Here is a 26,870-nt window from a genome sequence, read left to right on the forward strand (position 1 = left end):
ATAGTGTATCCATCTATGCCTTTATCCATCGAGTGTTTTATTTGCTGAAATAGACTGAGATGCAACTTGTTAGTCCCAGCCGTTGATCTTCATGGTTCCCTTCTCAGCCAGGTTCTGGTGCATCTTGAAGGCCTGGAAGAGCAGGTGAGGCTCGTGGCCCATACCCTTCTTCAGGCACTCGAACTCAGCCCGGTCGAGGTAATCCGTGAGAATGGGCTTGTAGTCGGGGTGAGAGCACTTGTCGATGATGACACGAGCACGCTCGCGAGGAGACAGACCACGCACGTCGGCAAGACCCTGCGGAGGTTAATATGGCAAGATATGATGCGCAATGCGAGGAAAGAAAGCTTACCTGTTCAGTAACAACGACGTCAAGATCGTGCTCAGTCTGGTCAATGTGTGTGCAGAAAGGCACAATACAGCTGACACCGGTGGGATCAACCTTGCTAGGGCGGGTACTAGGAGTGTGCATGATGCTGTACTTCGAGCTGCGGAGGAAATCGGCGGAGCCACCAAGACCGTTCAGCATGCGGGAACCCATGACACAGGTGCTGTTGGCATGAGCATAAATATCGACTTCAACGGGAGTGTTCATGCCGATGCAGCCCAAGCGACGGATGATCTCGGGGGAGTTGGACACCTGCTGAGAGCGGAGGAGAAGCTTGCCGGCATAGCGCTCCCAGTTATCGTAGAAACGCTTGAATCCGTCGGGAGAGAAACGAATCGAAGTCGCTGTGGCGAAGTCCAGGTTGCCGCTATCGAACAAGTCCAGGAAAGAATCCTGCAGAACCTCTGTCCAGACCTTCAGGTTGGTGAAATCAGCACCACCCTTGCTCAAGCCACCGATGACAGCGTTGGCAATGTTTCCAATGCCAGACTGAATCGGCAACAAGTTCTGGGGCAGGCGGCCATGGTTGACCTCGTGCTTCAGGAACTCAATCAGGTTGGTCGCAATGGCCTGCGAAGTCGCGTCCTCCGGGGCGTTGGGCTGGGTCTGGTCGGGGTAATCCGACTCAACAATGGCAACAACCTTCTCGGGGTCAACAGGAATGTGAGGCGTTCCAATGCGGTCCTCGGGCTGAAGGATGAGGTAAGGCTTGCGTCTTGGAGGAAGCTCAGACATGGTGATATCGTGGAGACCCTCAAATGAAGGACTGGCGGTGTTCACTTCAATGATAACCTTGTCGGCCATCTGAACCAATTCCGGGGAAGCACCAACGGAAGCACCAGGGATGATACCACCATCCTCAGTGATGGCAGATGCCTCAATGACGGCGACATCCAGCTTGTTCTTAGGCTTGTTCAGTGTGTACCAGCCCTAGAACTAGTGTTAAAACGTCTCGCCCATGATTGAATGATTTCTAGAGCAACCTACATAAACCAGATCTGAAGGGAACATGCTCAGATGCTTATCGAAGAACTTGATCTGTCCGGAGTTGATGCCCTTGGCAATCTCCTTGCCGACCTGGTGAGGGCTCCGACGCTCGATCATGTTCAGTCTAGCCCAGCGATTCTCGGTCTCTGCTCCAGATGAAGCACCAACAAACAAGGTGTACTGCAGCTTTCCCTCGAGTCCATTCTTCTCGACATGGTCGGCTAGCGCCGTTGGAACTTTCCTGATAGTGGGAAGATAGACCGTTAGCCCGTTGAAATTCACCAGATCAAAGATTGTTGACATACTTGGGGTATCCAACACCCGTAAATCCGGACCAGCCGATGTAAGAGCCATGAGGGAAGAATTCGATGAGATCCTCTGCCTTAGCGAGCTTCTTGAGGTAGGAAGGCCGCCTAACACGGCTTCTTAGAAGGGCAGAAGCAGACATTGTGTGTGTTATAGAGAAGGAAGGAGAAGGTAGGGAAAGAAACAAAGGAGAGGAGTGGAGAGGAGAGGAGAGGAAGTAAGGGAATGGAGAAAAGAAAAAGGAATGGAGAAAGGAAGCACGCGGATGGGCAGCTCTGAGGATAGAAATATGGTACAGGAACTCAAACCCCCCGCCACAAAATCCCCAAAGTGGAGAGCGATGAACCCCGGGACAAGGGATGACAGGTATTGAATTCTTTCCAAGTTGAATCCATTAATTACTGCTAGTAAGATTGATTTACGTAGAAGGATTAGATTTGAGCCGGTTGCGCCCTTAGTCCAGACTTAGATTTTTATTGACGACTACTCCGTACCTACTATTTGCTATCTACTCCTACAAGGGCTGTAGAGCAGTGACTACCGTCGAGACAAAAACAGTGTGAGATGGTTTCAGAAACCGTAGACCTGGACGATTTGTGTAACTATGTATTTGGCTTAGATAAATAAAACTGCCCAGATAACACAGAATCTTTTCTTTCATCCTCTTTTTTTTTTTTTCACCTCTTTCGAGCGCGCAGGGGGAAGAGTTTCAGCGGAAGCTTCACTGTTGACGTCATCTCGGTGTATTCTCGGCTCTCTTATCCTTCCATGTGCCCGACGTCATCTTGATATCAAATACACAGAAATTCTTTTCCGCTCAGGTTGGGTCCTAGATAAAATTGCTGCTGAAAATGTTTCCTTCATCACAAAGAGTAATTCCATCGAGCGTACACAATGTGTAGTTTGCTCTATGTTCACCCAATGGTCATACTTCTAAACAAAACATCCCCGTGCTGATCCCGAGTCTCGTCCGGTCTGGCCCCATCGGCCCAGTCTCGGCCTGTATCGGTTATCAGTCTTCGGCCACACGGAGCTTTTGTCCGTAGGCATTATTGGCCACGATCAGCCGATGCCGAGACAATATCCATCACACTTCTACTAATAGACTACTAATAGTAAATAGGATCCGAGGAAAGCGAACCAATAGTTGCTCCTTACACCTGTAGGGCTTTTGTTGCTCCAGGTACCTGAAACTCAACATTCACCTCTACGCGGAAGTGGCAAGGCAGGTAGCACGATGCAAGAGGAATGATTTCAATAAGACATAATCATAGATCAACCGGATTTCCCTAAGTAAAGTACAGTGAAAGTACAAAGTGAATAGCAACCCATATGTGATCCATCCCTAATCCCTTACACCAATCCGGAAGAGATCTCGTCCGTGGGGTCCTTGAAAGCCGGGGAACCGCTACAGCGAGGATAAACCCCAGTGTCCGTCTGCCCCAGGTTGCGTTTTCCCCCGGCAAGCGAAGGACCACTCTAGCCGAGATCCAAGAAGCGACAAACCCATTCGTGTAAGCCATTGAACATATTCGCTGGTCATGCAGGTATCAGATCCACTACCCTCGAACAAATAAAAAAAAAACGAATAGAAAACAGAATTGATAAAACACGGCACGGGGAAGAAAAAGTGAGAACGGGAAAGAGATATCCTGCCCATGACTCTTCCCATACCGACGCCAGGGATATCTGGATATGATTTCATGTGCAAAGATTCATTCATGTCAGGAGAGACTCCATCCTACATAGGTCATCTGTCTTAATTTCGAACGTCCCTCTCCAACCAGGAGGATGCACTCCCAATTACTCCTCCTTATTGGAATCAGAAGCGTTCTGTTCAGCGTCAGCCATCTCCGTGTCTTCTTTGTCATCCTTCTTATCCGAGCTGGGCGCATCTGGAGCAGGGGCACTCTTCTCGGAATCGGTGCCCTTGACCCACGAACGGAAACGCTGGTTCATTTCGTCCACCTGGTCCTTGCTAAGACCGTGCGCCCACATGGGGTTATTGACGAATCGCTCAGTGAACCGATCGTGACGCCTTTCCTTGATAGCCGCTGCTTCCTTTGCAATTTCCTCCGCCGACTCATCCGGGGGAGCGGTCGGGCGCCACCACCAATCGTAGCTACCGGGCTCGTACAGAATATGGTAACTGTTGGCGCAGATTCGGATGATGAGGCCATCCTGGTGCACAAGTGGGCGGTAATAGCGATTGTACTCTTCTTCCTGTTCGAGCTTAGGCGGTAGGTTCCGCTTAAGGAATGGCATGCGCAACTGAGAGAAAGGCACGCCTTCCGTTGGGTCACGCATGGTGTAAGCGGAGACGTAGTACGACCACCGCGCTTCCTGACTCAACTCCTCATTTTCCAAGGTAGCGTCCTCAGGGGTCAAAAGTTGCACCGTAGTCTTTTTAGTATTCGGATGCTATAAAGGACACTCTGTTAGACAGCTTCAATAGATTCTTCGAGCTAGTCAGTGAACTTACGTAACTAATGCGGTAGATGTCGCCATCCTTAACCAGCCTTTCAACTTGCTTGCGATACTGGATTTCTTGGTTGTGAGTGGTCTCCTCCCTGTCCCGCTCCTTGAAGAAAACGTTAATGATATCGGAGCTGCGGTCTTTCGAGTCGCCGTTGAAGATGGCGCCAGCAAACTTTGAGATACCAGCAAACATCTTCTCCAGGTTGTAGAGCTGATAGCCACTTCGTAAGTAATAGCGACGGAGAGTCTCCTCCAAGTGGGAGGACTCCATATCCCCTTTTATGACTTCTTCGCACATGCGGACAATCTGTTGGTACAAGTTCGCTTTCGGATCGCAGTCATAGAAGAAATCAGTAGGGACTTTGTCGATAAGACCGAGTTCCTGAGCAGGTTTGGCCATAAGGGCGCGGCGTACATCCTCATGAGCATCCTTTTCGTGTAATTTGATGCGAAGCAAGCGCGTATAGAGAATCTCAAACGTGCGGAAGAAGCAATAGATATTCAAATTGGCGTACAAGTGATGCTGTTTTTTCTCATATGACTCATTGAGGGTGTATTCTCGTGCCAGATTGAAATTACCCTGGCCGGGGTGCTCCATCCACTTCAGTTCGGCTACATCGAAAGTCTCGGTAGGGTCCGGAACAGGTGTCGATGGGACCAGAACTGCATCTGGAGTGCCATCACGGCTGGCAGGATTGCTTCTGCTTCCTTCTTTCTCGGTCCGATTGGCCTTCTCGCTGCGACGCTCCAGAACATCGCGCAAGAGGTCCATCTTCTTGCCATTAAGGCCTTTGCGACTACGAGGTGTCGAGGACTCTTCCGCGACCAGACTCTCATCATCAGCCTCGTCAGTCGGAGAGGCACCCGTGGAAAGCTCGTTCATGTACACATGGAAGGTATCACGATCCATGCCAAAGAACATCGGGATGAAGTCCTTGATAAATGTCATAACCTTCTGGGGGTCAGCTCCGAACCCAGCAGAGTTGCGGTCGATGAAAGTCAAAAGTAAGTGAGTAGCGTCGATTAAGACTGCCGGATCATCAAAAGTGAGCTCGAACTGGTGTCTGGGGACCTGGAACCCGCTCTTGCGCAGATTTCTGCTTTCCTCAAACTTATTTTGAATCTCATTCTGGATGTGTTTCGCCACAAACAGTTTCTTGTCCGTTCCTTTGCTAGCGATAGCTTGATGGTCAAGACTCCGCCAATAAGCCTTCTGCATCTGCTCGCGCCAAATCTTATCCCATTCACGCTGACTAGCTTTCCACTCCTCGCATTTTTGCTTCAGGCGAAACAACACGATGGGTAGGACATGACACGGTCTCTCAAACATCTCGCGGATAATCTTGTCACCAAGTTGTCTGTCATAAATCTTCTTGATCACGCGTTGGTAGATCGCCTCGCTCTGGCCACCGAGGCCAGGAGGAAGCTTGAAAGCAGCCCTCTCCGCTTCGGACATAACGAGGAACTGCTGGACAATAGGCTCAATCAGCTGGATAGTGCGAGTGCAAGCCTCAATGTGATGGTCATAGTCATGTCTGTCTTCTTCGATACGGTGTAGTGCATCTTCATACTGATTCTTCCGGTGGGCCACGAAACCAGAATCTTCAGATGCCCAAGTGGGATGAGAAGCCCATTCATCGTTCAAAACACTATAGCACAACTGATCACGGCCGCTGCAAGGCTTCTGGCGCTCCCGCTTCGGAAGAAGGCGATAGCTAGGTCCCAAAGAGCGGCAATGGGAAAGGTTAACAAGTCCGGGCTCTTGCTTCGGCTTGGACTCGACAATCTTATCTTCAGGCTCTTCAACGTGCATAAACCGCTTGAACCACGCCATGAGTTCCGGGTTAGAGCCAATATACCCAGCAGCCCGTTTTACAAGCACATGTCGATCAATGAGATCAGTTGAGTAGAGATTGCAAAGCTTGAGGAACTCGCTGAATGTCTGCTTGTTACCGATGTATTTCTTAACACGATCAAAGAATGCGAATTCCTCTTGAGTAGGTGTAAGCGAAAACGTCGGTTGAATTGGCTCGGGCAGTGCAGGAACGAGAGTTGGCGAAACTGCCGGGGCTTCTGCTTGGCTCGGCTTTGTATGGTGAACCTTGGCTCTCTTATTGGCATTGCCAGGCTGGAGCGTTGGTGGACGACCCCCCTGAACATCACCAATTCGTGCAGCATCTGCACCTGTAGATGGCCCCGACAGTGACGGTCCCAGCGTTGATGGAGCTCCAGGCCCTGGTCGGCGCTTCTTCCCTTCCTTACCAGAGTCCTTAACATTGAACTGGCCGAGAGGTGGCATTTTGACATCACGGTTAGGGGTTTGGGATGGAAGAGCATTCGCACTGGGATAACTGGGCTCCCCACGCACATTGCTCATGGGAGCCGCCTCCTCTGCCTGACGCGCAGCGGCCTGTTGCTTCGCATGGGCAGCGGATTCAGGCAGGAATTGTTTGAAGTCTTCCAATAGATCTGGCGCGGTATTGAACAACTGAGTCACTTGAGCGTAAACATCCTGGATAGGCTTTGACTCGCGCTGGTATGTCTGTAAGATCTCAAGGAACTGCTTGTATATTTCAGGGGCACTTGCGAAGCGGTTCTATTCGAAAGGGTACATAACGTCAGCAACGCGAAGGGTAAGCGGGACGGATAGGGTCCATAATACTAACCTTGATCTTGTTGACATAGCTGATTGCGTGGTTGAACTCCACAGGTCCACGCTTCAAATCCGCCTGCGACGAGCCCTGAAGCATATTTGAACCGACGCCAGCCAGACTATTCATAGGCTGCGTTAAGCTGGGGTTTTGTCCTGAAGCGGGGGATACCTGCATGAGGGAAGGGCGGCCCAGACCCGCAGAGGCAGCTGAAGCTGCACCCTGAAGCTGCGACACACCCCGCTGGTCCTGCCCATGAGCCATAGCTGCTGCACCCGCCGCTGCTTGCTGCTCTTGTTGTGTGGGGTAGTCAAAGTGATGGTCTTGAGGCTGACCCTGTCCACCTTGCTGCCCAAACATACCTGGTCCCATCATGCGAGATCCAGGAGAGTAGGAGCCAGGAAGGTTGCCTTGTTGCTGTTGGGGCTGGTGTTGCTGCCAGCCAGATCGAGATTGGTCAAAGAACTCTGGACGACTATGAGGAGCCATCCCACCAGAGGGACCCAAATCGCCAGATGAATCCATCGAGTGGCGTGGGCGGGGGGGCATACTGATAGTGTTTGTGCCAGAGGGAGTGGTCACTCTGATGACATCTGGGTTGTCATCTGTCCCACATTCGATTCTATAACCAGGTGGCAGGAAGGTATTAAAGCCTTGAATGAGAGCGGGGTGACCATTAAAGAGTGTAGAGACACGTTGAATGACTCCAGGGGTATCGATGCTATTTCAGTCACCATTAGTGAAACGTATTCAGTGAATACACTTGGATGACTAATACTCACGCTTGACTTTTGAAGTCTTTCATTATGTCAAGGAAACGGTTATATACATCTGGCTGATCAACGAATCGTACCTTAACCTGGTCCAAGTAGCTGAGTGCATCCTAATCACTAGTCAGTTAATCTGCCCCTCTAGGAATAACAAAGCCGAATATGAATAAAAACAAAGATTACTCACGTTCAAGATCGGCTGTTGACCCTGGGCAAGCGCAGCAACATTCCCTGGAATCTGAGGCCCAGATCCATTGAATCCCATCATGGGCTGTCCTGGTGGCCCAGCAGGGTGCTGCATGTATGACCTGGGAGTTCCCTCTCCATGTTGAATTTGTGGACCATACATGGGACCGGGAGCGCCAGATGATTGCATAGACCCTTGGGGACCGTTGGGTGGATTCGATCCCAGGTTGGACAAAAGACCATTGGGGCCGTGTATGGAGTTCGGTACCTTCGACGCTACAGGCTGATGCAAAGGAATCGACCCCGTATGACTTTGAACCGGATGGTGCTGCTGTTCCCGCTGTCGCTCCAGCTGTTGTCGCTCAAGTTGCTCGCGCTCACGCTGTTCACGCTCTCTGTGGGCCATCTCTTCCTGACGCTGTCTTTCGATCAATTCGCGCTCTCTCGAGTCTAGCTCACGCTCTCTGTTAATGGACTGAGGAGAAGGATGCTGCATCGCCTGGCCGATACCTGGTAGGGAATGCCCCGCGCTATGAGAGGGAGCAGAAGGGTGCTGTCCATAGGCAGGGGGTTGATGTGGCCCGGCATGACCCTGGCTCAACTCTGCCAGCCCAGGAAGTGAGTGCCCTGCCGGTTGGCTCGCCGGATGGTAGGGGCCTGGCGCAGCAGACAAAGTAAGTCAATAAACCAATACACACTGCAAGCATTGTGGGAATGTGGCATAGAAGGGGGATTCTAACCAGCTGGTGGAAGAACCGGTCCGGTAGGCTGCGACGATGGACCTTGTTGAGGCGGTGGATTTTGACTATACAGTGACACCACTAAGTCAGTACGCTCCATCTCCAGAGTATATACTTCAATGTCACTTATAAAATTTGTCTGAAATCACTCACCTGAAGGAGCCCAGAGGGCGAGGTTGTTGGTTCATTTGATCTATCCCCGGGTGCGATGGCAGGCCGCCCGGGTGCCAGTTATCATTCCCAGAGGAGTTCATGATCTGTGCATGAACAAAATACTAGAAACAGTTTCTGACTTTATGATCTAGTTAAGAATGGGGTATAAGTCTGAAGGTGAGTTGTGGGGCCGCTGATAACTTCAGCCTAAGCTCTTGATCTGTTATTCCTTTTCGCACGGTTGAGTACTCTTTCTCCAAGTCATTTCACAGCGACATCACTGTGTTGGAGACTGTGTTAACCACACAAGCACAACACAAACAAAACAACAACGAGTGCAAGACCCAAGGGATCTATACCAGGAAGCAAATAGAGGGAACAAGGAGGTAAAAGAGACTGTTCAAGCCAGCAAGCGGCAGACTTGATTGGAAATGATGGTTTGCGCGCGACCGATCACGGCTCCTCCCAGAGAGAAGGCGGAGAGGGACTTTGACTACGCTAACCCCTTTTAATCTATAGCGTCTCTCTTTCGCACTATCCTTTTTCCGTAGTTTACATTCACAGCGTGACAGGCCGTTGATTGGCTCACGCAAAGGCGGGATCAGCAGTGCCAGGGACTGCCTCTCAAGCCTTAGAGCCTTAAACCTCCGACGTCATTGACTGATAAATCCGGCGTCATGTCGAGCCTGGATCCAGCAAGCTTTGCCTTGACAGGCGTCTACTGAAAGGTTAAGTGATTGTCGCTAACTATCTACTACAAATCTCAAGGCATTGTTCCTTTTGTAAGGCCGATTGAACTGTTTTTGACATATCTTCTGTTACTGATCAATCGGCGCACACACGATCTAGCATCGCGGGTGGATCTTTAACAGTAACAGCTCTGGCCTCAGATAAGGTCAATCGTACCCAAGTAGACCGAAGGGATAAAGTAGTTCAAAACCCATAGATTCATTATCTACTCGGTGACCCTAGGTATCTAGACACCGAACCCAATTCAAGCCAGACCACCAAATTGTCCTGCTCTAGCTGTAGCCAATACCAGAATTAGCCGGATCGGCGATATGGTTAGGGCCAGGGTCCCTTGCTCCTCGTCACTGAATGAGTATGCTGCATCCATAACTGTTCAAAAGGTAGACAGAACTGGGCAAGAAACGGAAAGGATGCCCTTTGGGGGCTCCACGTCTTTCTCTATGACATCCCATTATAACGCCCCCAAATGAATCATCAAGAAATCACCAAGTCCCAATGTAAAGTAAAAGAACGAAATGGACACATCATCAGAGCGTTAAAGCGGTGGCGAGTTAGAGAATAGGTTGGAATGGCTCCCGGCGGCGAAGGCACGGCCAAATCTCAACAAAGGGGTGGAAAAGGGTAGAAGGAAAATCTGAACCTGAACTGGCAACTTAAATTTGGTACTGCGGATGCTGCTGCTAGTATCCTCATTTCTGTTTTATACTTTGTTTCATGCATGATTTGCCCGAAATTGACATCCTGTCCACTTATGAATATGAACCATCCCGTAGCGTACTTACAATGCGGAGAAAACAAAAAGCTATTAGGTTGCACAATGTCAGCATATATACAGTGATAAGACAGAGATACGGTACAGAAGCCACTTACGTTGTTAGTAGCAGCAATAGCAATACTATCCTCGTAAGGATGCCAGCTCATGTGTAAGATCTTCTTGTTAAAGTCGATCTGATCTGCGTCGGTCTCCTTCTTCATCCGGCTGCCAGGACCACCAGGGCTTCCAGCTCGGGTATTTCCCTTCTTGCCATTGGCACCCTTGTTCATCGGCGTTGGCACGCCAACTTTCTTTGCTTTGAACGCCGATTTATCCGCCTGCAACACAATCTCGGTCTCCTTGGCAGGATCGGTAGGGTAGATCATAAAGTTGTTGTTGTAACTTCCAGTCATGACATTCTCTGCGTCTCCTGAGAAGACCACTTCAAACTTGTCGAAGATACTGTCATTCTCATAAGTGTCACACAGGCGTGGCCGCAAATGTTCGTGGATGGGAATCGTCTTCACTGGCTGGCGCTCCATGTTGACATCCCAGATTTTAACAGTGAGGTAGTCCCTGGACACGATATAGCGACCATCATGCGAAAACCGTACGTCGGAAATCGAAGAAATAATTTCGGAGAAGAATGAGCGGGAGGAGGCATCCTCCTCTTGTTCGAAAACTATACAGTAAGAATAGAGTCAGTCCGGGGCGGGCTATGACCAGAATGTCATCACAGAGACACCTACGTTTATGGTGTTCATCACACAGCGCCCGCTGTCGCATGTCGGCAAGCTTGATTGTGCCTTTCGAGCTGGCGTACATAAACCAATTGCAGCTGGTGGGGTGGAACTCCGCAGCCGTAATCACTTCCGTCAGCTCCTCCATGTTTGCGGGTTTGATATCGACAATGTTGAAACTCTGGTCTTGAATATTAAGGTTCCACAGATTGATTCGCAGGTCATCACTACTAATAAAAGTTTCTCCGTCGCTGTTGACGGAGATGCTGTTTATGTGGTATGCGTGTGCATTTGCATACGTCCTTCGAGGCACGGCTGCCACAACGGTATCATGGTGCGTCATCCGGGGAAGCTTCAACATTGATGGATCCTTGAAAGACAAACGAGGGGCGCGAGGCGCCCCTCCACCCCCAACGCCTGCGGGCGTAAGCTCAGTCGAGAGGTTATTTTCTGCAACGACCTTCAGCGACTTGTCGAACACCTTCCAGAGTTTTATCGTTTTGTCATTTGTCGAGAGAAGAAAATGAGACGAGTTTGATCGTCTGCACCACTTAATCTTGTTGATCTTCTCCTCGATCTCTAGTGATTTCAGATAGTCGAATTCTGGCTCGTGGGACTGGAACTCGGTGTGAAATTTATACTCGCATGTTTTTTTCTAAGCAATCGGTTAGGACCTTCTACCTGTGGAGAGTAATATTGCAGGGAAGTTGGTACCGTCTCATTCCGCTCAAACAATACTACTCTCCCACCCTTATCTCCTGTAGCAAGATAATTTCCGGTATGATCGAACTCGACAGTAGAAATGATATCCGCTAGAGGAAGAAGCCGTGTTAGCAGCTATAAAATAAGATCCGCTATCAAGAAGGCGATGTTTCGGTACATCCAACTCTATGCGTTGAAGGTGTTATACATACCTTCTGTGATATCTTCCACGTCGCCCTTATCACCAAAGCATCTAGTAAAGCCAATTAGCATTTCCATGTTACCTCTGATAGGCTGGCCACTGCGATTGAAAAAGTCTTCCGAACTCTTGTGGCAGAGAGACCAGCGGGAAAGATGGTTACATCATCGGCGGGACAGCTTCCAACGGCCACAATAGGGAAGACAGAGGGCCTAAACTCACTGTGTGAACTTCCAGGTAGGTGTACCTGGATCCCTGTCTACCATTTTCTTTCAATAAACCACCCTTCTCTGGGGCAGCTGGCCAACAAACAATACTCGTGGAAGCAGTGGGTGGATCGGGATGTCAAAGAGCGGGGCCACCAGAAACTGGCGTCGTTACTGTGGGATAAGGAACAAGTCTTTTCCGCGGTCGTCGTCTATGTAACTTTCCGCGACCAAACGGATCGAAAGTGAGTACGATGACAAAGTGACCTCCGGTTCCGATGTAGGAGTGGAGATAAGAGAGGATAGTGTGGTCGTCAGATAGGGCCGCAACGTCAGACAAGGCCGGAGCTGATGCAGAGATCGATCTTAGGGAATTGCAGGCTGGAGAAGACAAAGGATTGACAGCCTGTGCTGACGAAACCAGAAGGGCGGGGAACGATGGGAAGGATTTTCCAGTTCTTTTCTTCTCTGCAGCGTCTCTAATTGATTTTCGTGGTTGATCTTTTCTGCAAAAAGCGAAGAAAGGGCACTGATAAAGCAACCACCACAGCCACAACCACAAACTAACCACCTTTTTCAGAAGAGGAGAGTAGTTGAGAAAGAAAGTGTGGGGGGGAGTTGTTGCAGAGACGGGAAGGATGATGGGAGGAGGTAAGGTGTTTGGATTGAGGTGAGGGCGGTATTGGAAAGTACCGTCCGGTGGTGGTGGTTTGTGGTGGGGAGAAGATTGAGTGAGGGAGTGGCTGCCCGTGAACCCACGCAACGACCCAACGCAACCCACCCGCACCGCCAACTGGGCGCTGACATCAACACACTTCTACTACCCTTCATGTACTCTGCTTCTTCCTACCAACAGAAATTCTGGTACATATCTACCTATTCATACTCGGGTTCCCCAAATGTCCGTGGGAACTATGCATAACAAGGACTTTATGTCATTTGGCTCCTCTTAAAGAAATTGAGTACAAAATCTTCACCTTGCGTCACCTTTTAGTCAAAAAGTGGATTCGCATTCTTTTCTGTTTATTGACCATGCTTCCGATGCTGGTTTCGGAGTGAATCATCGTTTATGTCACGTGATCTTTATATAGAAGAATCTCATCTGCTACTGACCTCATCAACGAAAGCGCCTTTACTTCAACCTTACCAGGATTTATGTTTCTGAAATAAAACATTCACTACTTCTACACTAGGAGTACGGATTCATCATGAAAGCAGCCTGCACATAATTGTAGCTTTTATGTCTAATACGCCTATAGTACATACATCCAGTCCATGGAGCGAAATATAACCGCAATTGCATCAACTGCTGCGGCGACAATTCATCATTGAAATCACGAACACTGACAAGTGCACAGGATAGCATCATGATCCAAACAAAAATGGCATAATCGGCTGCTATGTAGCGGGTTAGCTACAAGGCTGCTTAGAACAGCCATACTAACTTTTCTATCTATATATCCGTGAAATGTATCTGAGGACCTCAGGCTGCGTCATTTTACTACGAAGATGCAACGAGTAAAGGCTACGATCTTTTTTAAACGAATTAAGTCCCAATTCCCACCCAACCGCCAAAGACCAAGCATCGAATTCCATACGCCGTGTCAACCTATCTTTCGTCACATGCTATTTCTGTCCAGCCGACAAAACTCCATTAAGCCGAACTGACAAGTTTAACTTCTTCTAGACCATATACTTTATCTACAAACCATACACAATCAGCCATCTCTTCTATCGAACATTCCCCCCCCCCCTTTTTTTTTATTAACCCTTCCAAAAACATTAACTCTAATAAACAACACCTAATAACGCCCGTCTCATAATTCTTTCCCGTCCCTCTCGAAATCACAACCCCACACTAGTACAACCCGAACCATGACGGAAGACAAGAAGCGGGGCACCGACAACAACCATAGCAATGACAACCCCTCCAACAAATCCCCCAATCCCGCCAAACCAACTGACAAGAACAACTCAAACCCCCCATCCCTCGCAAGTCGCATCCAAAGCTCAGCCTCAGGATTAGCCCGGCAAGCGTTCTCCGCCCCCGGTTCATCAGGCGATGCAGCACAGTTCCTCACGACCGGTAGTAAAGCCGGCACCACCACCACATCGTCATCCTCAGCCCTAGCAGCCGCAGAACAATACAGTCAAGTTTCCGGACCCTCCGCCCCATCATCAGCAGGGGCTCAATTGCGTGATGGCAATGCGGGGACGTTCCGCTCGACAACTACACCCCAACAGGGTGGGTTCGAGATCCCCCATCTGGCAGAGGAGGAGTTTGCGCAAGCAGGCAACGATTTTCTAGAGCCATCTACATCCACCTCTACTATAGACAAGGGAAAGGGAAGAGCGACGGAACAATTTTCTTCAGCCACACACCACCACGCCCCAGAACCAACCGATGGCTCAGCAGTCATCTCCCTCCTCTCAGACAGAACCTTCGATCCGACATTCCCGCACGATCCCGCCGAAATAATCGAAACAGAACTATCGCCCCCTCAGCAACTCACACCAGCAGAGATCCAAATGCTCGAGACCTTCCGCCGTCACATGCCTCCCCAACCGAACACTTCTGCCCCATCTACCCACCGTCTCACGTCTACTAGTCTCGTTCCGGAAATTGATACAATCCTAGATAGTGCTCCTGCGCAGACGGATGCAGATGCCGCCGCCCTAAGGAATACTGTTTTGGCTAGGTTGCCAGGGTCGGAGGATTGGGTTGATGTGGAGGAGCGATATCATGATGAGGTGTGGGGGTGGTTGAAGCCTACTTTGGAGGCTGCTGCTCAAGAGCTGGAGGAGAAGGAGGAGGATCAAAGGGGAGAGGATGGACCTGCTGTGCAGCGGTTGAAGATGGTTTTGACGCATATGCGGGCAAAGCTCTAGGGATTTGGTTGGGGAGGGAGACCTGGCGGTGGTCATGTACTGTATAACCATACTCTGGTCTTTTGTACAATATGTATCCTGTACCGAGGTTGTTGGTAAAGTAGTAAATAGAACATTTTTATGAGATGACAGGATATGAAAAACACTCAAGGCGAGAAATATTACGTGCTGAGAAGGTAGTTTGAAAGATTCAATTGTACTATCGTACAGACTAAACACGAAAAGGCGGGGAGCTGGCCCCGTATATCATCACAAATGATCATGGTAATAATAAATGACAAACGCGGAGAAAAGGGTATGTATCAAGAACTAGCTGCGTCGAAAATTTTCTCTGTCCAAAATGTATCGTTCCCATTCTATTGCACAATCTAAAGCTCGAGGCTGGGGGTCTGACCCTTGACGCGGCCGATGACAATCTGAGCGGCATACTTGGGGATGACTTCGTCATCGTGAAGCATGGCGAATTCTTCGGTGGCATCACGGCCCATGAAGTTGAAGAGAGCGTTAGCGCCACCAGGGTGCTCATCCAGCCAGTTGGTCACATCCAGGACGACACCCTTGACGACGATCCACAGGTCGTCCTTCTTGTTGTGCTTGGCAACTTCTTCCATGGAGTATTCGGTCTCGGGGATCTCGAACTTCTTGGGGTCATTGGCCTTAGCGGTGGAAGAAGTGCCTGCCGGGGTAGCGCTAGCCTTAGCAGGCTCAGTAGCGGCAGCAGGAGTTCCAGCACCTGCGGGAATCTGAGCACCACTGCCAGCAGCGCCGCTCCATTCGACGGAGATCTTTCCCGGAGTAGACGGATCGATGTGAAGAGAGATCTGGCCCAGACGCTGAGAAGCGCTGGAAGCACCTCCAGAGACCAGCTTCTGGAAGAGGTGCTGGCTGGCGCTGTCACCAGCAACGCGACCGTAGACAACACATCCCAGGAGAGAAGAACCACCGAGACGGTTGGCACCGTGGACACCACCAGCAAGCTCACCACAAGCATAGAGACCCTCGAAAGGCTGCTTCTCCGAGTTCAGAACCTCGGCATGCTCATTGATCTCGATACCACCCATGGTAAAGTGCAGGACAGGCTCCATCAGAGCCACGTGGAAGGTGTCGTTAATGTCGAAGGGCATGTTGTGGAAGAAACGCTTGCCCCAAGGATCCTTCTGCTTGCCATCAGCGATAGCATTGTATTCCTGGAAAGTCTTCTGAAGGGCAGCTTCGCCGCAGCCGATCTCCTTAGCCAGTTCCTTGCCGGAGATCTTCTTCATGAGACCACGGCCAGAGTAGTGGCGGGTGTGGAAGTCCAAAACGTTGGATGCCTTGCTGTTCAGGACGAGGCGAATGGGCCACTTGCCCTTCTCCTTCTCCTTCCACATCTGGCCCGAGACATAGTCACGGTGACCGAGCTCATCCGAGAACCGCTGGCCATCGGAGTTAAGGAGAAGACCACCCTCACCACGGAGAGCCTCAGCAGCAAGGAACTTGAACTTGGCAGTCGGGTCCTTGGGGTCAACGAGACCCGTGGGGTGGACCTGGACCTTGTCCATGTCAATACCGTTGGCACCAATTTCCATCAACATCTTCTGACCATCACCAGTGGCGTGGGTGCCGTTCGTGCTGGAGAGACCGAAGGTGTCAGGGCGGTGCTGCTTCAGAAGCGAGCCATCGCCAAAGTCTGCGGCATAGCCACCAGTGGCCAAAATGACGATACCGTCGGCGGTGTGTGTCTCGCCATCATACTCGTAGGTAACACCAGTTACGGTGTTGCCAGTCTTGTTAACAGAGATGACACGAGCCTTCTTGACAATCTGTACACGCTCGGGCTCCTTCTCGGTGAGCTCTTCTAACCGTTGCATGAGGGCGTAGGTGATGGCCATGCCAGGGAATTTGGCATCATGACCACGGTGTGTGCGGGGCTGGGAGTGACCACTGCGACAGCGTTAGAATATTGAGTCTATCATATTCATCGGATTGCATCACTTACCCGAGACGAGAAACAAGGGTGAGATCGAGGTTGAAAACATCCATCAGCCATTCTACAGCGGCTGCGGACTTGTATGTGAGGACCTTAATGAGCTCTGGGCGAGCCTTGTCTCTGGCGGATTTCAGGGTGTCTTCGTAGAAGGTCTTGACGCTGTCCTGGATGCCCAGGTCGACCTGAGTGCGAGTAAGGGCGCCATTGATACCCGAAGTAGCCTTGGTGGAGTTGCCACCGAAGAAGGCTATGGGAAGTCAGTCGCGATCGCTTTTTAGATACTGATTTGCGATAATATTGATCGCAGTGCCATATGCATGAGCCCAACATACCTTGCTTATCTAAAACGAGGACATTTCCACCGTTAAGGTAGACGGTGTGAGCGGCGGAGAGACCGGACACTGAGAGACGAGGTAATGGTCAGCAAATTGCGGGGAAAGCTTGGTTAGTAGATCGATCACTCACATCCACCACCGACAACAATTACTCTGGGGGGGGGAGCCATTGTGAAAGAAATGAAATATAGGGAGGAATAAGTGTAAAGAGAGGACGAGGAGGACTAAGGTCTGAGGAGAAGAAAAGAATCGGGGAGAAAAAGGACGAGACAGGGAGATCTTAAAGCAGTTCTCAAGGACCACAAGATCCGGGGGGAGGAGTTGGATTGGGTAAGGTTCAGAAGCCGACAATGCTTTTCGGCCGAGGCTCATCGCTCGAGAGAATGTCCCTGTACCGTACTGGTACCGTTTCACTATCCATGGACCGCTTCCTTCCCAGGCAGGAACCGCGTTTCCTTGGTGGTAATTACTATACACCCATACCGTGCTGAATGAAAAGACGGGGAAAGTGGTCCCTTCCTTAGTAAAGGGTTATTACAACGATTCTGGTTTGTCCACCAAACTGGAGATCTGTCGACCCATTTGGCGGACCTTGATGTCTATTGTGGATAAAGGCTTAAATGTTGTCAAGTCTGAGAGTCAACTCCGACCTGAGTATAGGTATCAAAAAGGTACAATACATGTTCTAAGGTTCTCTTTTCCCCCCCAGTAGCAGGGATAAGAACCCTTCACATGCTTCAAATCGATACTGTATATGTATGTATGCATGTATTTATTTAGTTCCATAGTAGTAGTCATCAGTCGTCCAGGCCCTGCAAGCTAAACCATCAAGCGTTGTCCTCTCACTGTTTCTCCCCCCCATGACACCACTTATTTTCACATGCCCGAGCCTTCTCAGCAAATAAGAGGGCAAGCTTAAGTCAGCGGAACGTCATGTTTCACCTGATGATCATATTTCTTCAATTCTTATTGCTCGAAGCTTAGAGATCTGCCAAGGACAAGATTTACCCGGGGTACGATTTGTTTGTCCCCTTATGCGAGTCTGTATGCCATGTTCCCTGTGATCCATTTCAATCAAGAGCGTACCCAAATACCATATAAATATACACAGCATAGAAAAGCCCGCTATAAGAATCACTAGACAAGAAATCTCTATCCCTAAGTTGTCATATTGACTAGTACCCCAGGGAATGGGCCATCCCCAGACCCGTAGACGGGAGGATCGGTGGCGGATTACCCCATATCCAAACCTTTCCCTTGCCTATTGTAGAAGTACCTCGGACCGAGACATCTTAAGGTTGTCCGCCAATTTCCAGCCAGCTTGTGCACTAAAGATATGAATGGGTCCAAGTCGCATCAGGCCATATTCATAATAAACACCCCTTTTCTCTACCTACTGTCGTACCTCCCGTTTTCCGTTTTTGCTTCAGCTCAACATCACCTCTTGCTCTTGACAGCCTGGGCGCCGTTACTGACGGCTATTGATCACGTGCATATTTCGGCTATTGACATAGCTGGTTGCTCTGCCAATAGGAGCGGGGTTCTCAATTGCCGCGCCAGTGGAATGACACAAGAGGTACCGCGGGCCCCGGTCCGTTAACTGAAATTGCTGATTTGGGCCCGGTGAATAGCCGATGGACAGTAACTGGAACTTAGCTACAGGTCAATCTAGGAACTATTTCAGTCTTATATACGTGCTTCTTCATGTTGTCGGATTAAGCTACTGTCTAGTTGTATCCTGTATTACTACGTATTACTGTTGTACGCTGCAGATGAACGTAAATATGGCTCGGTAGTATATATCCCGAAATCCAGCAGTGCTGGTCGGGAATCTCGGGGTATATGCCGAGTCGCAGATCCAAGTAAAGGCGGTACAAAGACGTTTGCGCCAACGTTTCGGGGGTTGTTCACGCGATTCTATTATTCACTATCCCGAGTAACTATGTAGAAGTTCATGGAAACAATCTTTACTCAATCATCATTATTTGGGCGATTATCGCTGCGACGAGCCGAACTATATACAATGACTACTACTTATGAGACCCAGGTTACAGGCACGTCATGATTCATTAATCCATCCAGGTAACGCTCTTGGTTACCAGAAATTCTTCCAGGCCTTGAGCGGTATTGAACCGGCCCCATCCGCTGTTCTTGACACCGCCGTGTGGCAAGGCGGGTTCGTCGTGAATGGTCATACTGTTGATGTGGACAGCGCTACATCCCATCAGTATGAATTTCAAAGGAGACGGCTGAAGACTTGATTAGACTTACCCAGATTGAATGCGCTTGGCCATAGCCAATCCCTTTCGCAAGTCCTCGGTGAATACCGAAGCCGACAGGCCATAGCCACTGCTGTTTGCGACCCGGATGGCCTCTTCATCGCTGTCGACCACCATGCACGCCGCCAATGAGGCGAACGCCTCCTCCTGCCAAACCTTCATATCTTCCCTAACGCCGCCAAGGAGGACAGGTGCCATGCGAACACCAGCCTCAGGTTGAGCCTCCGACGTCTGGTTCGCGGATCCGTGGATTAAATGGGCACCACTCGATAAGGCATCTGAGATTAGACGCTCAACTCGCGTTCTAGAGGCCATATTGACCAAAGTTGGAGGCGGAGAGGATGGGTCGAGGTTCGAGTTCAAAGCGCTCTTGAGTGCTTCCATAAATGTCGGCGCAATGGAGGAGTGGACGAGGATCCGATCTGTGGCCATGCAGATCTGACCAGACTGCGGGGTATTAGAAGGAAACAGGAGCGTCTACGGGAAGCATCAGGGATCATACATTTAAATAAGCGCCCGCCAATACGCCCTTTACAGCGGTTTCGATGTTCGCGTCTGCGCACACAATAGAGCTGTTCTTTCCTCCAAGCTCCATCAGGCACGGTTTAAGGTTTTGACCGCAGGACCGGGCAATCTGCCTTCCGACGGCTGTGCTTCCGGTGAAGTTGATCTTGCGCACAGCTGGGTGTTCGATCATTGTGTTGACTACCTTGGGGGCATCTTGGGCCCGGCACGATATGAGATTCAGACAGCCGGCGGGTAAACCAGCATCTTCAAAAGCGCGAGCAAGTGCCCAGTATGAGCATGGCGAGAGTTCGGAGGATTTCAAGATGGTTGTGTTGCCAGCAGCCAGCGCGCAGGCGGCGGAGCGGACACCAAAAACGTACGGAGCATTCCTAGAGAGTCATTGATGAGCCGTGGACATTCTCACATGAAGAGCACTTCACCCAGACAGAAACATACCAAGGCACAATGCCCAAAATCACACCCATAGGCTCCTTATAAACAATGGCACTCTGGCCCTCTTCCTCTACGACGGGTACGCTACCGCAGATGGAGGTGATGCGCCCAGCAATATCCCTCAACATGCGAATACCAAGCGGTACGATAAAGTACTGCGACGCTCCCACGTCAGCACCCATTTCTGTCCGCATATACTCCGCATTCTGAACCAGGCGACTTTCCAGGATATCGGCTGCTTTGAGTAAGATATCCCGTCGAAAGGTGGGTTTGGTCTGCGACCAGGCTGGGAAGGCTGCCTCGGCGGCCTCAACAGCACGGATGGCGTCGTGAGGAGAGGCTGAAGCTGTAGTCCAGCAGCGCTGGTTGGTATACGGGCTGATGACGTCGAACGTAGACTCAGGCACCTCCTCCTTGCCATTGATAATCAGCGGTATTACCGAGGGAGGGGAGGAACTAGCTTCAGCGGTCATCGTGGTATAGATCGGGATTTGGTTGCAGAATAGGAGACTAGAAATCAAATCGATAGATACCGAAAGACAAAAAACCAATCAAGGTTCTATATATCTAAAACTACTAATTCTACGAAGTGGAGGGGCCTTGAATTTAATAGTAGGAGGGGAGGTGCAGCAGGCGCCACAGGTTAGTCTAGGCACTAGTAGTATTGTTATACTAAAGACTAAGCCCCAATAGCCTTAGTAATAGCTGTATCCACCCGACTTGGGCAGTCCGTCCTTACTCTAAGGTTGTCATAGTCAGTCCCTTTATCGACGACACACTCTTTCTTGTGCACTATATGAGATGGATAGCTTAGTTATCTCTCAAGATCAGTCTTTCGGGCATGAAAATATAACTAGATCTTTGACTAGTTCCTTTGGCTCTCGGTTGACATGGAATACCTTAATGGCATGCCGACAATTACCCCACTGTGTCGAGGCGAACGTGTACAGATGAGTCCCCGAGAAAATGCACTGTGGGGTGTACTAGCCGCTTGAAAATGGTCCTCCATGTTAGAGAGGAAAGGAAAGTCGGCATGTTGCGTGAATTTTCTGTCACTGCGATACTCTACAGAAAACAGAAGCGCACTCGGTAGCTAACTCTTAACCTTTTGGGTAGGTCTGGATGACGATCAGACACATACTCCCACGGTTCAAAACCTCGAAATACTCAGGGACTACCCACAAAAAAATCACAAGAATTTTGTTCGTGGATCGGTTCAGAAACGATGGAGTAGATGGAGTAGGGCTGCCACAAGATTCGAATGCGACGTTCGCTCGCCAGGAGCTTACTCAGACAGGGTCCACATACAGTGGGGTCTTTGGTAGACCTTCACGGCCTTCCGCCATTAAGGAAGCGTTATTGTCAATAAGAGACCCGATTCAAAACACACTGAAGTGCCGAATGTTGGAAATGATCTGCACCACGCTAGCAACTAGTGTATCCACATCAGAAGTGACCAAACCAAGGCAATTGTCCAGGACTATTGAATAGTCCTTCTCTGCAGATCACCAAAAGCAGAACATGTCTAGAAGTATTTTATATGGACTTGTTGCACGGCATAACGGAGAAATGAGGTAATCGACCAGCCTCTGACTGACAGTGATTTTCAATCGAGGAGGGGCTCAAGACTATAGCTAAATAGGCGCAAGAGAACGTGCTTGGAATAAGGCTCTACCTGGGGTTATCTCCAGCCGGAGAGTAAGCTTGAAGAAGAAACTAGTCACTCACAGCAGGGTCTTTATTTTTTCCAATATACTCCGTACTCTTATTGCCAAACTGCTAAGACAAGGCCTTGCCCAGATCAGACCATCAATATACCTTTCATTCTCAATAGATACAGTTGTCAAGATTGACTGATCGGGAGACTGGGCTACGTTTCCCCTTTTTGTGTAATAGAAGCGCAGTCCACTTCCACGGACGGGAGCATATACAAAGCATTGAACCAAACTGCTGTAGCTAGGGGTTATGCTCTGAAGATGATCCGAGATCTACATACCCCTTCGTTTCTGTTAGGAACTGTGGTTGAACTATGGATTTATTACATACGAACTGAGCCCTAGAGATTCTGCTCACAATGTTTCTATCAAGGCAGAACCATTCATCGGCACACAGCCAATGGACCGATAAGAAGGCTAAAAGCGATCTTAGGCTAGGGTCGTGTCAAGCACATGGATTGGGTCGCCGAAGGTACTCAGAGTAAATGTGCGGATGGAGATGTGGGGGGCACTCAAAAAACGGATCGGCCGGAGCCCTGAGGAAATGGAATAGGAGACAAGGTTTGGAGTAGAAGAGATTTTCCGCTCTCTTCTTGGGTTCACTTGTATTGCGTGGGTTGATCGGGTAGCTCGCCTGTTCTTTCAGAATCTGTGTTCCTCTCTCTTATTGAACCGTTGACCATCAAAGGTTACATCGGCATGTCCATCAAACTCTATACATACTTCAAAGTTGAGTCGATCGTTGTCTGCGATAATATTAATCTTGAGTTGACAGGCACTAGTCTACTATTTACCTGCATTTCCATAGAACTCACCACGACTAAAACCAAATAGTCCATCGTTAAAGTTCAACACCAGAATGATCGTCGCCGGAGCCAGTGGGGACAAGATTGTTGCCACGAGGCCGCAGTTTCTTCAAAGGCCGCGTTGTCGTCCCAAATCAGATTGTATACTTCGGTATCCTTATGTCATCCCTGCGGGTCTTCAGGTCCCACTGTCTCGCATGGGCTCCATGGGGCTTGTACCACTTCCAATGATGTCCCTGTGTTGCCCTAAGTCGCCGGCTCCTCGTCCTACGAACTGTGCATCTCCAACCGTGGATTTGAGGAAGGACCCATAGCATAATTCCCGCCTTTCCGGCTTTTCCTATGCCTAAAATGCTTAGATGGTGGGCATGAAATGTAGTATATCTGTCGTGGGCCCCATACCCGCCTGCCGGCCTGGGTTCTTCAGGATCCTGTATCTTCCTCCGATTAGTCTCACACAGCCGCAGTGTATTCTGCTCCTCTGAGACCGGGGCTATTCTTTATAAATATCTACTAGACTGATCTTTCGTTACCAGTGGAAGAGGGGCACTGTCATTATCGACCACCCTCTCCATGCATGTCATTCCTTTGAATACAATCATCCCGATCCTCCTGAACTAGTGGCCAGCAAACCCTACCATCTTTTTCCTTCTTTCCAGCAAGTCATTCTTTTAAATCTTTCACCATGACGATTACCTCAAGGGGAGCTGAGATGATATGCATCGTCTCGGTGCTGGTCGGTCTTTCCCTAATATCAGTCATCCTGCGAGTCTTCGCCCGAATGAAACGAAGCATTGGGTTGGGCATGGACGACTACCTCTGCTTCCTTTCAATGACTCTTCTGATTGCTATGCTTATTGAATTAGTGCTATGTAAGTATTGTTAAACTCACCAATCCTAAACTTGTTGCTGACCGTCATATAAAGGGGTTACCATCGGAGGCAATGGATCCCATATGGCAGACCTAGATAAGACAACATTGATGAATTTCTCAAAGGTATGAAAATCTCCCATCTGATTTTGATCCATAGCTCGTGGGCAGTATGCTAATCAAATCATAGATATTCCTCGCAAACCAGTTCACATACTTCGTACTCTGCCCTGCCATCAAAATCTCCATCATATGCTTCTACCGTCGAATCTTCACCATGAAACCCTTCCAATGGGTATCATTCGCCCTCAACACCCTAATCGCCGCCTGGGGAACCGGTATCTTCCTAGCCTGCGCCCTACAATGTCGCCCCTTAAGGGGCTACTGGGACAAGAGCATCGACGGCCACTGCTTCGATCAGAACAAGTTCTTCATCGTCAACCAAGGCTTCAACATCCTCATGGACTTTGTTATCCTCTTCCTGCCAATCCCCATGATCTGGGGCCTCCAGCGCGCATGGCAGGATAAACTCGCCCTGAACGGCGTCTTTGCCATCGGTGGCTTCGTCTGCTTCGCCAGTATCTATCGTATCGTTGTCCTCTTCTGGATCGAACCGAATGACACCACCTACACCGTCTATCAGGCGACTCTGTGGACCCATATCGAGCCCTCCGTCGGTCTCATCTGCTCCTGTCTCCCCATCATCCGTGGTCTGTTCCCGAGATTCAAGATCCCCGGCACTCGTCGGTATGCTACCGCGCCGTACTATATCAATACCGATGTTAGCACCACCAATTTCGTCATGTCTAGCCCTAAGTCGCCTGCCTCCGCGTACTTTAAGATGATGGAGGAGGGTACGGTGTCCCGTGCAACGAGTGATTCTAATATCCCCGCTGATAAGAATTACTTGGGTCCTATGGGGATTGCGGTTCGCACGGACTTCTCCGTTAGCAAGGACTCGGCTTCTGTGAAGTCTCATTCTTGATCTTATGGTGCCTGGTGCTTTATATCAGTCCGTGTTCCGTGATTCTATGGACGTCTCGTTCTTTCTTGCCTCATTCTTACGACCTCATCTTTACGACTCTTATGTCTTACTGTCTTTCGTTATGGCTCAATGCCCAGACTTCTCCTTGCATGCTTCTTTCTAGCGTACCTTATCGTGTCTAGACGACTTTGTGTGACGTTATGTATACTCTGACATCGATGTAATATACCCTGAGAATTATCTTAATGCCCGAGTTCTTTATTTTCTAGATTCAAGGAGTCTAAATCGTACTGCGTTGCCATAGCTGGTGGTATCCATCATTCATTCGTAAATCCTCCGCTTTCAGTGTACGGTCTGCCCAGCTCCAAAGTCCTGGAGTTACAAACCCAGGTCAGCTATTTTGCACTGTATGTAGTAGAAACGATGGTATCTGTACATACCGGGAACGCGTCCGTGATACTGGTTGCTACTCTTTCCACATCCTCCGCGAGTCCTTGGACCCCGGCATCCCACTGCCTAATATGTCTCCCTGTGCCGGCTGTACTCGATTCAAAGTAGATGATCCCATCGATCTGGTCAATGCTGCCGCTCAACCGGCCTTGCTCGACCATCCTCGCCGCATAGGCCTCAGCCTTCTCACCCGCTGTCAGATCTCCACCTGCCTGAAGTCCCAGAATAGCGCCCAGCGCATCTGTAGTAATATTCTCATACAACTTACTCGCCGCGACAAGGTTATGTTCAACCACCGCCTTATCGAGAACAGTAGTCCCGTCCGCCGTCTGCGCAAGCTGGTGAGGGGCTAACCTCTGCGAAAAAGCCGCGACTTCAGCGGGGGTCAACAGTCGGTCCAAGAACATCTTCTCCAGGATACCAAACTCCTCCACAGATGTCGCCCGGTCATCCTTGTACAACGTCGCCAGAATCCGGGAGCGCTGCGGACCAGCCGGGCCCAGGACGGCACAGCGGATGGCGGCAGCCAAAGCTTGCAGACGATCGCTCTCATCAACACCGGCCGCCAGACTCACATTGAAGTATCCCTGGCTGGCATCGAGGAACTTCCTCCGAGCGTCTAGGATGCGGGCCTGGGAGAGGTTGAAATGCAGCTTCAGGTCGTGATCTTCGATCTTGCTGGGCAGGTTCTTGATTCGGTTCACGACTGCCTCCGCACTGGTTGTATCATCTTCTTCTAGGTATAGCCGCACGATCCGAATCCATAGTCTCACTTTGGCTGCGTCGGATACTAGGCGTTGTGAGCTGTCGATGTGGATCCCTTGTAGTGTTCGTGCAGCTGCAATGTATTCTTCTTCGGACTCGTATGCGTCTGCGAGGAGTTCGCGGATTTGGGCATCCTGTTCTTCGACTGATGTGGAGCGAGATTGGAGGAGGGTGATGGCGTGTTGACCTACTTTGATCTTGGTTTCGGGGCTCAGTTTCCGGAGAACGTCAATGAACGAGTCGAGGAGTGGGCGGGCGGCGACGATGCTGATGTCTTCACTGAGGATGGAATCGAGATAGATAGTCAGATCCTGAGACAACTGGTCCCCAGATGATGTTGAGGCAACGTTGGACAGAAGGTCGTTGTAAAGCTGTAGCTTGTTTTGGGGATTAGCGGACGATTCAATCTCCGCGAGGGCGGAGGTGATCTTTTGTGAAGCCATGGGTGAGCTTCTCGGGCGGGGTGGCGATTGTTTCGAAGTAAAGTAGGAGATAGTATATGATTCAAGCTTTGTGTAAGAGGTTGGCTATTATTTGTCTTGTGGGATGGGTATGACGGAGAGAAGATGTTGTACCTTCAACTCACTGCGGGCACAAACGATGTCCTAGCTTGGCTTATCGATAAGAGGGGCTAAAGGGGTGCAACAATACTACTACTAATAGCATCACCACTATGCGGGGGTTTTCTGCCTCGAGAATTCCTTAGGCGGGCTTAAAGTCTATATTGCCTTGCAGCTTTTGTTTAATTGACTACTTCATTGCCCGATGATACATAGTCTTGCTTGAAATGTTACTCAGTGTAAAACCCATTAACTCCCTTGCCTCAACGAAATAGA

At 49.8% G+C, this 26,870-nt stretch overlaps 9 protein-coding genes across 9 annotated transcripts; 3 read left to right on the top strand and 6 right to left on the bottom strand.

Annotated features, from left to right (window-relative positions):
* Nucleotides 1–69: 69 nt before the first annotated feature.
* On the bottom strand, nucleotides 70–2,351 carry coaT (acetyl-CoA hydrolase ACH1; the record flags this gene model as incomplete). Its single annotated transcript, XM_032063078.1, has 4 exons — nucleotides 1,681–2,351; nucleotides 1,376–1,616; nucleotides 353–1,318; nucleotides 70–297 (listed from the first exon to the last, which is right to left on the bottom strand). Exons 1-4 carry the CDS (start codon nucleotides 1,821–1,823, stop codon nucleotides 70–72), a joined length of 1,578 nt encoding a protein of 525 aa, XP_031916999.1. The 5' UTR covers nucleotides 1,824–2,351.
* Nucleotides 2,352–3,484: 1,133 nt separating this feature from the next.
* Nucleotides 3,485–8,760, bottom strand: BDV38DRAFT_279394 (transcriptional regulator SIN3; the record flags this gene model as incomplete). The annotated part of the gene is made up of 7 exons (XM_032059007.1): nucleotides 3,485–4,102; nucleotides 4,164–6,755; nucleotides 6,826–7,531; nucleotides 7,593–7,693; nucleotides 7,768–8,423; nucleotides 8,507–8,571; nucleotides 8,660–8,760. The coding sequence occupies 7 exons, from the start codon at nucleotides 8,758–8,760 to the stop codon at nucleotides 3,485–3,487; spliced, it is 4,839 nt and encodes a 1,612-aa protein (XP_031917000.1).
* A 1,427-nt stretch (nucleotides 8,761–10,187) lies between these two features.
* On the bottom strand, nucleotides 10,188–11,884 carry BDV38DRAFT_279395 (protein phosphatase 2A regulatory subunit CDC55; the record flags this gene model as incomplete). Its single annotated transcript, XM_032059008.1, has 5 exons — nucleotides 10,188–10,211; nucleotides 10,280–10,845; nucleotides 10,913–11,558; nucleotides 11,618–11,715; nucleotides 11,818–11,884. The coding sequence occupies 5 exons, from the start codon at nucleotides 11,882–11,884 to the stop codon at nucleotides 10,188–10,190; spliced, it is 1,401 nt and encodes a 466-aa protein (XP_031917001.1).
* A 1,748-nt stretch (nucleotides 11,885–13,632) lies between these two features.
* BDV38DRAFT_217490 (uncharacterized protein) lies at nucleotides 13,633–15,168 on the top strand. The gene has a single exon (XM_032052731.1). It carries the CDS (start codon nucleotides 13,886–13,888, stop codon nucleotides 14,897–14,899), a length of 1,014 nt encoding a protein of 337 aa, XP_031917002.1. The 5' UTR covers nucleotides 13,633–13,885; the 3' UTR covers nucleotides 14,900–15,168.
* Nucleotides 15,169–15,267: 99 nt separating this feature from the next.
* osm1 (putative fumarate reductase Osm1) lies at nucleotides 15,268–17,373 on the bottom strand (the record flags this gene model as incomplete). Its single annotated transcript, XM_032056823.1, has 4 exons — nucleotides 15,268–16,822; nucleotides 16,878–17,115; nucleotides 17,201–17,269; nucleotides 17,334–17,373. The coding sequence occupies 4 exons, from the start codon at nucleotides 17,371–17,373 to the stop codon at nucleotides 15,268–15,270; spliced, it is 1,902 nt and encodes a 633-aa protein (XP_031917003.1).
* A 449-nt stretch (nucleotides 17,374–17,822) lies between these two features.
* On the top strand, nucleotides 17,823–18,871 carry BDV38DRAFT_238190 (uncharacterized protein). Its single transcript, XM_032053656.1, has one exon. The coding sequence runs from the start codon at nucleotides 18,540–18,542 to the stop codon at nucleotides 18,801–18,803; it is 264 nt and encodes an 87-aa protein (XP_031917004.1). The 5' UTR covers nucleotides 17,823–18,539; the 3' UTR covers nucleotides 18,804–18,871.
* A 102-nt stretch (nucleotides 18,872–18,973) lies between these two features.
* Nucleotides 18,974–21,037, bottom strand: BDV38DRAFT_238192 (aldehyde dehydrogenase). The gene is made up of 4 exons (XM_032053657.1): nucleotides 20,446–21,037; nucleotides 19,985–20,378; nucleotides 19,475–19,929; nucleotides 18,974–19,417 (listed from the first exon to the last, which is right to left on the bottom strand). The coding sequence occupies exons 1-4, from the start codon at nucleotides 20,913–20,915 to the stop codon at nucleotides 19,273–19,275; spliced, it is 1,464 nt and encodes a 487-aa protein (XP_031917005.1). The 5' UTR covers nucleotides 20,916–21,037; the 3' UTR covers nucleotides 18,974–19,272.
* Nucleotides 21,038–23,297: 2,260 nt separating this feature from the next.
* BDV38DRAFT_297175 (uncharacterized protein) lies at nucleotides 23,298–24,975 on the top strand. The gene is made up of 3 exons (XM_032063079.1): nucleotides 23,298–23,835; nucleotides 23,890–23,960; nucleotides 24,025–24,975. Exons 1-3 carry the CDS (start codon nucleotides 23,649–23,651, stop codon nucleotides 24,817–24,819), a joined length of 1,053 nt encoding a protein of 350 aa, XP_031917006.1. The 5' UTR covers nucleotides 23,298–23,648; the 3' UTR covers nucleotides 24,820–24,975.
* A 109-nt stretch (nucleotides 24,976–25,084) lies between these two features.
* On the bottom strand, nucleotides 25,085–26,709 carry BDV38DRAFT_238196 (uncharacterized protein). The gene is made up of 2 exons (XM_032053658.1): nucleotides 25,260–26,709; nucleotides 25,085–25,191 (listed from the first exon to the last, which is right to left on the bottom strand). The coding sequence occupies exons 1-2, from the start codon at nucleotides 26,475–26,477 to the stop codon at nucleotides 25,162–25,164; spliced, it is 1,248 nt and encodes a 415-aa protein (XP_031917007.1). The 5' UTR covers nucleotides 26,478–26,709; the 3' UTR covers nucleotides 25,085–25,161.
* Nucleotides 26,710–26,870: the final 161 nt, after the last annotated feature.

This window comes from Aspergillus pseudotamarii, assembly GCF_009193445.1.
Source record: "Aspergillus pseudotamarii strain CBS 117625 unplaced genomic scaffold BDV38scaffold_9, whole genome shotgun sequence".
Classification (NCBI taxonomy): Eukaryota; Fungi; Ascomycota; class Eurotiomycetes; order Eurotiales; family Aspergillaceae; genus Aspergillus; species Aspergillus pseudotamarii.